This window comes from Salvelinus namaycush, chromosome 38 (assembly GCF_016432855.1).
Source record: "Salvelinus namaycush isolate Seneca chromosome 38, SaNama_1.0, whole genome shotgun sequence".
Classification (NCBI taxonomy): Eukaryota; Metazoa; Chordata; class Actinopteri; order Salmoniformes; family Salmonidae; genus Salvelinus; species Salvelinus namaycush.
The window spans coordinates 7,808,380-7,820,541 of record NC_052344.1 but is presented as its reverse complement, the minus strand read 5'-3'; the positions used below and the strand labels follow the sequence as shown (position 1 = coordinate 7,820,541).

The following is a 12,162-nucleotide window of genomic DNA, read 5'->3' as shown; positions in this document are numbered from 1 at the left end:
TCACAGAGTGTGCTCCTACATTTCATTGTGCAATTATTTATAGGAATTATCTTCGATCTGGTTTCACACTGACGCGAGATGCGCTTTCAAAGCGAGGGAGCTGTCCTTTCAGCACCTTACATCTGTGACATCAGCAACCGCAGGAAAATAGTTAAACTTTCGGTTCCATTTGTTGGGTTCTATTTCAACACGTTGATTTAGCCTACATGGCATGCTGAGTGGTTTAATTCGAGCAACATAGGCTATCAATTACATTCTCATAATAACTCGTGATTCGGACCACTTGCCTAGAGCAAAACAGAACTGGTCAGGTCAGTGTGTCTCTCTCTCTGGTTAACTTGTTGAATAGATCAGCCACAATACACTCTTAGAAAAAAAGGTTCTGGATTTAACCAACATTTTTTTATTTTGGTTCCAAATAGAACCCAATATGGAAACCTATATGGAACGCAATGGTTCTATATGGAACCAATTTCGGTTCTATACAGAACCTTAAGTGTTGCCATACATGAAGCAAGCATAGAACCCTTTTTGGAGTAACATAACGCATAGGCCTATGTACTAACGCAATAGCTATAGGCCTATACGCTACTAAAGTGCTGGGAATTAGCCAATGCGGAAAATAAACAAAATAAAGACATCGTGAAATCAAGGCACTCAAGCCTAAAATGAGACATCTCTTTGAATGTCTACACTTGGTTGGGTGGCACTAGAGAGCGAGTCTCCTTTGATGTGCTCAGCGCAGCTCAATCAACGGGATGAGGCCTTGAGAGGAGGATAGCTATAATTACGCGCATCATATTCCCCGATGTACATGCCGTAAAAACGTGCCACGCTCGACTGAACAGTAATGAAAACTCATTTCTCATCTACAAAGGGGGAAAACTCCACTCCCATTCAAAGTTGATTTGTTTTAAAAATGTTAAATTACAATTTACAAACCGTAGCCAATGAGAAGAGTAGGCTATAGCCTGCATATACTATTGGGCTGTAAATAGAAAAGGAGAAGAAAATAACTAGGCTTTTTCTCAAAATGGAGCCTCAATCTGTGAGATGGTTCTGGTCAGAGCATTTCAACCGTCTGTTTCATTGGCGTTTTGTTTAATACTATTGTGAGCCATTCATCATTATGGCCTTCAGCACATGTGGACTGAAAGGGTCTTTCCTAATAAACAGCTCACTGGGCACAGATGCCAATTCAATGTCTAATCCATATGTTGGTTCAATGTAATTCAATTGAAATGGCATGGAAACAACGTTGATTCAACCAGTGTGTGCCCAGTGGGAGGTATACTTCCACATGACCAATACAAGAACCAAACAACCAGCAGCACCTATCTATTTCCCCCCTCGACCACAGCGCTTTGCTAAAAATAGAACAGCCAGACTGCCAGAGAGCTGATCTTTATCGGGAAGTGAAGGGTAAAAAATAAGTTTCAGAGAGCCAAGGTGGTTCCTAGGCTGCCCATATCAGCCATGTAGATCTGCATGGCCATTTCTCCAGGGAGGGGTCTTGCAGCCTGGGTTTGAATGCATTTGGGTTCAAGTGCAAGTTCAATTTTTACACAATCATTTTTTCATATTTTAAGCCATAGTCTACCCCAGAGGAAAATTTAGATGCAGAAAGGACAATGTCCAAACTCTTTAAATATATGTCTCTGGTCTACCCACCCTCTCTGTCTAGTAGGCCTAATATCTATATCATGAATATATTTCATCTGAATCAACTACAACTTAAGCAGCTAATATAAACAATATAATGTACATCTTTCAGAAATATTACATTTTCATAAAACTAGGAGGGGGTTCGTATGAGTAGAGACATTTCCTAAAAATACCCTTCAACTAGCTTAGCTTAATGGCTAATGTTTGACCTTCCATTGTGTGGTACTCACAGCTTATTTTACACAGTTCAGAGAAATTAATATTTTCAGAGCAAATCAACTAAGACAAATTCAAATGGCACTAGTCTGAATGTGTCAAATCAGGCCTGATACAAAAACAGAACAGATAGCAGCACTTAGCTAACATTTAACATTTGGCAAGGAGCTATGGCAACAAGATACTTTCTTTAAGAGCAAGGAGCCATAGTATTGTAGCGAATGGCGGGGCAGGGAAGTGAACCCGGGTCACTGGTATGAAAAGCAATCACTCATTGCGCCAAAAGGGTTAAGCCACTTGGTGGGAATTGTGACATGGCTCATATATAGCGAGGATCGCTACACTGCCCCCTCCGAACGGGAAGGCACCTCCCCGTGCTTCAACTGCTCAGCCTCCTCACACATCCGGGCTGTGCTCTCCGATGGCTTCAAAGCCGCCATCTCACTTCTGACACCAGCATAGCAAACTGCAGGGTAGGGAAGCTGGCTTGAAAGGTCGCTGGCTTGAAAGGCAAACACCATACACATCGCGCCGACAGGGTTAACCCACTTGATGGGAATTGTAACATGGCTCACGTCCAGCATAAGGACCACTAGTATGTTTTGTTCACTGTAAGCTACTCCCATTTGACCAAAGACATTATTATAGTCAGGAAACTAAAAGGTTTTCATGGATATTAGCCTAATCAAAAATATGCATTTTGTTCAAAAGCGTTTGACAAGTTTGCCTCTGAGGATGAAAATGAAAGATAATTGGTTACAATTGTGATAGAGAAGGCTGTTAAGAAGCGATTCATTCTATACAAAGTCCTGAGAGCTTACTGAATTGGCAAAGCCTTGCCAATAGGAAGCCTTTTCAAACATCAGCTAACACTTTCACAGAACTATGAGAACGTGACCTTGTGAAGGCTGAGATGCAGTGTTCCTGAACACACACACAAACACACAACCTCCTTGCCGTCATTTCAGCATGAACTTTTTGTGCCGTCCTGTTCGGCCTATCCTAATTTTATCCCAGATCATTAGCTCTCCCTGCTCTCTCTCTCTCCCAGTAGACTAGCTTGCTGACATTTAAGATGTCCAATGAACAAGCATCTACAATTCTGTTTGTCCTCCACGATAAAGGTGGAGAGAGGACACAAAGAATCAAGGAAAGACTACATTGCAAACTAGTCCAAGACAATACCCTGGCAGACAATGGGTGTCTTTACACCACACAGAGCTTCAGCAAACACCATGTGCTGGTTTACAGGATACAGATGAAGCCTTGTCCTGGACTAAAAAACATGCTCAATTGAGAATCTCCATAAAAATTGGTTAGTCCAGGACTAGGCTTCATCTGTGTCTGGGAAACCAGCCCTTTGAGAAACATTCAGGACTTTACTCAGTCTCAGTGGTCCTAGACTACAGGTTTAGTGTAAATTGGCAGACAAAGGAATAACGATTAAAAGTTGTATACCCACAGGACCACTGAACGTCAGGCTGAAAGTGCTCCATCTTGAAAACTTGACTACTGACATGCAAAACTGTTTGGGATCGTATTAACAGCGGGCTATTAAACAAATACTAAGACAGTTTGAGTGAACCATCACAATAAACTTCTGGACACAACCCAAATTAGTAAGGGTTTTGGTATAGTTTGCTTCCGTTTGGTGACATAGCCTATCTTCTGCCACTATTAGGCTGAGTTTACACAGGCAGCCCAATTCATATCTTCTGCATATCTGATACCTATTTGAACTTCTCCCTAATGTGTAAACAGCAACAACAAAAAAACACATGGAATCTGATCTTTTGACTTCTGATTTATAGCATCAATCCTGATACAAACCCCATCCTCCATATGCGACCTCTGTCCGGAAGCTCAGATCAGGTGTTTTTGCTCTGAAGTGCTCTTTTGTGTGTGTTTTTTTTTGCACAGTACCTTCTGTTACCGTGACAACCACCCCAACATTTAAAATGAACATTGCATCTGTGTGCTGGTTCAGAGCCTACATCAGTGTGAATACGCAAATCTGATATGTGTCACATGTAAATCTGAGTGTGGACTTTCAGAAAAAAAGACTAGATATAGGATGAAAATCAGTTTTGGGTTCTTAGGGTGGCTGTGTAAACACAGCCTTAGGCTAAACAGCATATTCATATGCATTATTCAAGTTTGGAAAGTGATTTGAACTCTAAATTTCAATGACGTCAGTTGCGCTAATAACCTGTAGTTTCCTTAACAGGGTTTAGTGGGTGTGGAAAAGAGGACCACAACAGGCAGAACCACAGGGTTCAATACGGCATGTAACTCAAAACGTTTGGTGCCTGATGAACACGACCCTGGGGTCACAGCACTGGTTACATGTGAAAGGACTCCCTTTGCTGCCACTGAGGGTAATTTAAGTTTATTTAACTAATTGACAAGCTCGGGTATTGCAGTGAAAGTCGGTTGAATCTCTGGGGTAAATTTTGACCTGATTAGATGGAAACTGAGGTGCGTTCTGCTAATTAAAAGAGGCATATTAATTTGTGGTGAATGACTGTGAACCTTCACAATTAAGCTCCAAGTATACAGTACATGTCAAGCTAATATAGCTTCAGGATATTATTTAGGGATTTTAATGTTTCTTAAAAAACGTCTTCCCTCTTGCTAAAACATCTGGTCAATTATTTTTGAAGTGTTTGTCTGACATTCAGTCAAGGCAATGCGGTTCTGACTGCTATACAGCTCAGTTGGAGCATGAAGCAGCAACATCCAGGATTAGGTTGTGGGTTCAATTCCTGCAGGGAATCACATACACAGTGTAAGTTGCTTTGGATAACAGTGTCTGGTTAGAGGCATATACAGTTATAAGGCAACGATCAGACTGTGTGATCTCTCTCAATGTAGAGAGGCAATAGTTTACATGTTTTACATTTGAACTGACATTTTGATTTTGCTCAGATACAAGCAGGTCTAGAAGTATTGAGCGTCTGACAAAGATTCTGCTGGGGAATTGCGTTGAACTATTGTGTTCCTCTACCGCCATCTTCTGTATACAGAGGACCATTACACACAGAGCAGTCTGACTGCTCTTCTCTCAGTGTAATTATAGCAGTAGATATCCACTGCCTGCTGTGGGCTGGTTTTTGACTTAAAGCTCTATTGTGCTTAGCTCATTCAACCAGAAGCCAGCCTGAGGTATGAATGATACTGCAAATCAAATCAATCCATCAAACAGATTCATGAAATGGAGTAAATATTCACAAAAAAAAGGGTTGCCACATAGCACCTTTATTTTCTAGTAAGGAGTGGAACATTTTCTCCCATCTTTCAACGTTCCTCAGTTATGCATACCCAAGAGCACAGCTATACAAAATAAGAGTTAGCAGACAAATGACCTCTCAAACAGGAGACAAACATCGCAGTGTTTCTATAGTCTCCAGATATATCAATTGTGTGTTCGCTAAATATTTGCTCCAAAGCTATAGTTATCACAAGACAAGATATTTGTCAGTGTTTTGAAAAGTCTTGAGGTACAGCATTTCTACACAGACAACGTGATTATTTGATTGCTGGTACAGTATTACTACACAGATCATCTCACCATATTCCCTACATAGTGCACTACTTTTGACCAGAGGCCTACTATATAGGGAATAGGTAGGGTGCAATTTAAGGCGAAACCAATGAGATTATTTGATTTCTGTATTATCCTGTAGTTTCACTGGGTTGGTGCTAACCAGAGGCTAACTTCTGTGTTAACTACAGTCAACGATAGATCACATAAAATACTTAAAAGGAAACAAATATAAAATAAGAGAAAAATGCATGGTTGTGTTGACTAAATACACATATAGTGCTTAATCTGAACTACAAAACCGGACAAAAGCCCAAACAGAACGCAAATTAATTCAGACCAGGGCTCTCCAACTCTGCTCCTGAAGAGCTACCCTCCGGTAGGTTCACACAAACCTGTTATAACTAACTGGATTCCCCTTATCAACCAGCTAATTATTAGGATCACGTGTGCTAGATTAGGGTTGGAGAGAAACCTACTGGACAGTAGCTCTCCAGGAACAGGGATGGAGAGAAACCCACTGGACAGTAGCTCTCCAGGAACAGGGTTGGAGAGAAACCCACTGGACAGTAGCTCTCCAGGAACAGGGTTGGAGAGAAACCCACTGGGCAGTAGCTCTCCAGGAACAGGGTTGGAGAGAAACCCACTGGGCAGTAGCTCTCCAGGAACAGGGTTGGAGAGAAACCCACTGGGCAGTAGCTCTCCAGGAACAGGGTTGGAGAGAAACCCACTGGACAGTAGCTCTCCAGGAACAGGGTTGGAGAGAAACCCACTGGACAGTAGCTCTCCAGGAACAGGGTTGGAGAGAAACCCACTGGACAGTAGCTCTCCAGGAACAGGGTTGGAGAGAAACCCACTGGACAGTAGCTCTCCAGGAACAGGGTTGGAGAGACCCACTGGACAGTAGCTCTCCAGGAACAGGGTTGGAGAGAAACCCACTGGACAGTAGCTCTCCAGGAACAGGGTTGGAGAGAAACCCACTGGACAGTAGCTCTCCAGGAACAGGGTTGGAGAGAAACCCACTGGACAGTAGCTCTCCAGGAACAGGGTTGGAGAGAAACCCACTGGACAGTAGCTCTCCAGGAACAGGGTTGGAGAGCCCTGATTTAGACTACGTCATCAATACATTCATGATTGTCCTGCATCTCCCTCTAGTAAGATAACTCATGCAGTTGTATTCACCAGGACATTCAAGATCAGTTTCAGAGAAAACCGCATGCATAAGATGTCTGAAAACAGGCAAATCATACCACAAGCCAAACGTCACAAGCTTGCACTTGTATCTTGTAGACTCGAGTACGTAGTAGAAAAAAACTAAATGTAGCTATTTATAGTTAACTATGTTTGACATTTTTTATTATTTTGACTATTCTATGACATACGGATGTCAGTTGCAAGATTGCATAACACACACTTTGGAGTCTTGATATTTAGGGCCGTAAAGACCCTTTCTAAAAGATGGCAGCATATAATGAGATGTACAGGGTTTCCAAGCAGCAGTCACGTGATGAAAACACATTTACAGGTGCCTTACATACTAACTAACGTTTGTTTCAAGGATGGAAAACTCAGGTGACAAGGAAAACCTCCAGACCTAAGTCAAAGGTTATATGGAGTTAGGCTTCTGGGGATTTTATTTGTCAGGAGTAAGCACTAACCCTACACATAGGCCTAGCCAGGGATCTGCTATGCTTTAAGGGATGGCACAGAAAAATCACCTTCATCACACACAACCTTGGACAAAATCCTTTCACATTGATAGCTGCCCTTTCTTATTCAACTGCGAGCCAAAAGCAAGAGCATTATTGAACAGACTGCAGTAGTGCCATTAAGAATGAGAAAATACATGTATGGCTTTATTCATGTACAGTTTAAAACAAGCCCTTTTTTCTGTTCATTCCAGCCTGTTGCGTCGTCTGAGCCCAGTTGAAGGCATTTCTTCTGGAATGCTCTGGGCTAGGCCTATGTCCTCAATGTTGGTCTCACAAGAATCATCCAAGGAGGGCATGTCCTCCTCCTCAGCGTCGGTTGCCGAGTTCTCATCCTTGGATTCAGGGCGGTGCTGCTGGAGGTGGACTGGCTCCTCCTCTTTCACGACACCACTTTGATCGTCTTCCGCAGGAGCGACCACCTCTGGCGAGGTGTCGCCGTGGGCTGCCAGAGACTCGATGAGGTCATCCAGGTTCCTCTCGCACTGCGGCTCTGAAAGACGGAAAAGGGCAAAAGTTGCGACCGTGCGCCACCGCAAATAGACACCCCATTTCAGGATGGGTGTGTTTGAGTCATGATGTCAATACTACTCATGTGGATCATGTATGATGGGGTGTGTGACTCTTGCTGCCCAACTCATTTCCCCCATGACAAATAAAGTTAATTTAATTTTGCCCCCCCCAAAAAAACTTTCCATACATGTTTGTTCACAGTAAAAAAAAAAAAAAATAATAGTCAGAAAGTTACTTTTTGGAGTTGAATGCCAAACCATTCAGGAGAGAGGTGCTCCAACCTGGCCCATTTTGGATACCATACCAAGAAAACCACAGTAATATAAAATAGGGAACACAACAGAAAACATTTTAAAAGTGTCTTTTTTTGTTGCAACGGAAAACAAAATAGTTTACTTTTATCCAGGGGCCTCATTTATCAATTGTGCTGAATTTCAAACTAAATTCTGGGCACGTGGAGATCCTAGAATCTGCGTACCCAACAAATTGTGGGTGTTGGCAAAATGTTTTAATCTTTTTACAGTGACTTTTTCAAACTAAACATCCGAGACCCAAACTCTGGCTGCGAATTCTGCAAGATTGACGGTCTATTTGAGAAATGTTAAACTAAGTGCTACAGCCCACACCGCTTCAAAACAAAAGACCAACTGTTGCTCAATATTTTGTTCATCAATAGATTGTGTTTCTATCTCCTGCCTTGGTATAGGCTCTGAAATTAAGTGTTATAAGGTCACACTCCTGCACGGTAATACTCTACCCCATAGCCTACTGTTAAATACTTGAAATAGCCTAGGCTGACGGTCTATTTCCTGTCAGGTAGCTTGAACTATTGAATGGTAATTATTTGTCATATAGTAGCAGGAATAAACCATTCATGTCAGAAAAGGACAATGTCCTGCAATATGATTGATTTGCATAATAAATATACAAGCCCAGCGATCTCCTTACCAACGGAAAATCTGTTTTATCATTTACGCTTTGTGTTTATCAGCATTGTTAGTAATTACAGTAATTCCGGTGTCACCAAGCAACGCAGCTTCCACAAAACAATATTTGTTTACGATACAATTCTTCAACCACAAGAAGTTGTTTGTTGGCAGATTCTGAGATGTGTGTGAAGATACGCACTTTCCTATCAAGTTCAAATATGATAAATACCAACCATAGCGTATCAAGTTCAAATATGATAAATACCAACCATAGCCTATCAAGTTCAAATATGATAAATACCAACCATAGCGTATCAAGTTCAAATATGATAAATACCAACCATAGCCTATCAAGTTCAAATATGATAAATACCAACCATAGCGTATCAAGTTCAAATATGATAAATACCAACCATAGCCTATCAAGTTCAAATATGATAAATACCAACCATAGCCTATCAAGTTCAAATATGATAAATACCAACCATAGCGGGAAAACTTGCAGAACGTAAGGTTTAGTCTTTTTTGTGTGCGTATGCACCTTTGATAAATGAAACCCAAAGTAGTCCCTATTTGTCTGTGTTCTTCCATTTGGTGCCTAATGAACATGTCCCAGCAGGAGGTGGGGCCACATACCTTCAATGTTAAGGGGTGGACAGTCCATGCCTCTCTTCTTCATCAGGTGGCGGATGGACTGGAGCTGGGACATGATCTCGTTCTTCTGTTCCTGGGCCACAGACTTGACACTGGAGAGGAGTGAAATGGCCAGGAGAGAGCAGGGTCACTGAGGACAGAACTCTGAGAAATGCAGTCCCTGACCGGTTGCCCTTCGTAGGTTCAGTTCATAGCTCCGGGGTGAAGTTTCTCTAGGTACAGATCTAGGATCAGCTTACCCAATCCTAACCTTACCCATTAGTGTTGGGAAATGCGAACTGAGACTCAAAACTCAAGGTCTTGGCCTTAGGGGCCACTTCACCCAACACCCAATTGATACAGAAATGTGCGTCGGTAAAACACCCCCATCTCCCATTTGGTGCCTGGTCAACACACCCCACCCAGAGTCCCATTTCCATAAACGCTCTTAGATTCAGCAGGGTCAAAAGTGTCAACAGTTTATCAAGACCATGCAACGTCCCCTAATAACTGCTGTAACTACCTGGTCAGGATAAACTGGTCTTAATCACGACAGACATGTATTTAATTACATGGGGTATTATTTACAGAGCAATATTTACACAGAAAAAGACGACAAACCAGAGCTCCGTGGTTTATGGGTCAGTTGGCTTACTTACCAACTTGTCAATGGGTCCAGTTGGGTGAGAATGGAGTTGAGCATCTTCTCTGTTTGCGCTAGCCGCTGCTCCAGCTCTGTAAGCTGATTCTCTATGGAAAGAGACAAACCACCATGTAAAACAAACAGCTGATTCTCTATGGAAAGAGACAAAGCCACCATGTAAAACAAACAGCTGATTCTCTATGGAAAGAGACAAAGCCACCATGTAAAACAAACAGCTGATTCTCTATGGAAAGAGACAAAGCCACCATGTAAAACAAACAGCTGATTCTCTATGGAAAGAGACAAAGCCACCACCATGTAAAACCATGTAAAAAAAGCATCTGCATGATGGGTAAGATAAACAAAGGTATGCAAACAGACCGTTGTGGCACACCACATGGACACAGAACACACCTGTCTCCTCCGACTTCTTGGGACCTTTGGCATCCTTGTTCTTTTGGGCTTGGGAGTCATCTGCAGACTTGATCTTAGAGATAGAAGGGGGATATCAACAGTCTGAGCTGTATGTGTGTTTAGTCTACTCAGGCTCAGACTGCCAGTATTACCATAGTTCACACAATCACGTTTGCTCTGATTAGCAATCAACTTTACTCCAATCCGCTCTCTCTCCGTCTGTCTGTGTGTCTGTGTGTAGGCTGTGTGTGTGTAGGCTGTGTGTGTGTAGGCTGTGCACGCATGCATGTTTAGATATCCCCCAGCAACCCCATCATCACCGCAACAACATTTTTCAATGGTGGAATTCCTGCTCCATTCTATACCTTCAGAAATTTGTACGCTGCAAAGAGGCCGACTCCGACGGCGTAGAGCGGCATCAGCGTGAACACGTAGCCCTTGTTGCTGTTGGTTTTGTATTTGTCACCCTTCATCTCCTGCTCCATCAGCACCTTCATCTGCTGCATGTTCTCCAGGGTCTGAGCTTTGTTCATGGAGCCAGCCGTGTTCTTGTTGACCGGCTGCCCTCTCACTGCACCTGGTCCTGGTCCCGCTGAGAAATAACATGAGAGAATTTGAAGACGATGGTGATGAACAGGCCTATTCATGACAGTTGTCTTATTGCTAAAGGCTTAAGAGGCTACGATGTTGCACACTTTTGCAAACAGACAGATATCTTGTTTTAAATAAGTTTGACAATGTTGAACATAGTAAAACGTTAGGCTACTAGACAAATATATCATGGCAGGAGCAAAACATTGCATAGGCCTACACAATATGACGGTACAGTCACATTGCCAATTCAAATACTATTTTAAAATTCATGCTACCTTTTCTGTTGTAGCGTGCATCAAAACCTCTTGTTTCCTTCGCTCCGGACCCTACGCCGAACATTCTAGGGAACACCACAAACGCAAACAACACCGCCGTAAATGCGACCACCACTTGCTGGGACGATGAGAAAACCATATCCTTCTGCACCAGAACAGCGACGAAAACAACCGGAGGCTTTGGTCCAGACGTGCAACACCGAATCTTTAGCGTTTCCAGGCTATTACGCAGAAGGGAAACTGACTCATTGCCATTTCATGCTGAAAACCACTTAAATCCTGTGCTGACTATTGAGGTACATACGAACGGTGCTGACTGAAGATAAACAGCTGCTTCTTCTTCTTCTTCTTCGTCATCTTCTTCGGGATTTGGTTGACGGATCGCATCCAACTTTTAGGTGTATACACCGCCACCTATTGTACTGGAGTGTGAGGCCTGTCACGGCCTATCTATTCTGATACAAATATATATGCAACATGTAAAGTGTTGGTCCCATGTTTCATGAGCTGAAATAAAAGATCCCAGAAATGTTCCATAAGCACAAAAAGTTTCTCAAATTTTGGGCACACATTTGTTTAAATCCATGTTAGTGAACAGAGGAGGGGTTTCTCCTTTGCCAAGATAATCCATCCACCTGACAGGCATCGCATATCAATAAGCTGATTAAACAACATGCTCAATACACCGGTGCACATTGTGCTGGGGAAAATAAAAGGCCACTCTAAAATGTGCAGTTTTGTCACACAAAACATGCCACAAATATCTCAAGTTGAGGGAGTGTGCAATTGGCATGCTGACTGCGGGAATGTCCACCAGAGTTGTTGCCAGATAATTGAAAGTTAATTTCTCTACCATAAGTCCCCTCCAACATCGTTTTAGAGAATTTGGCAGTATGTCCAACCGGCCTCACAACTGCAGACCATGTGTATGGCGTCGTGTGTGTGAGAGGTTTGTGGATGTTGTTAACAGAGTGCACCACGGTGGCGGTGGGGTTATGGTATGGACAGGCTCAAGCAATTGCATTTT

The 12,162-nt window shown here is 42.6% G+C and overlaps 1 protein-coding gene across 1 annotated transcript; it reads right to left on the bottom strand.

Annotated features, from left to right (window-relative positions):
• Nucleotides 1–7,253: 7,253 nt before the first annotated feature.
• Nucleotides 7,254–11,482, bottom strand: LOC120032129. The gene is made up of 6 exons (XM_038978079.1): nt 11,136–11,482; nt 10,632–10,858; nt 10,267–10,339; nt 9,869–9,959; nt 9,213–9,322; nt 7,254–7,627 (listed from the first exon to the last, which is right to left on the bottom strand). The coding sequence occupies exons 1-6, from the start codon at nt 11,272–11,274 to the stop codon at nt 7,320–7,322; spliced, it is 948 nt and encodes a 315-aa protein (XP_038834007.1). The 5' UTR covers nt 11,275–11,482; the 3' UTR covers nt 7,254–7,319.
• Between the last annotated feature and the right edge of the window lie 680 nt (nt 11,483–12,162).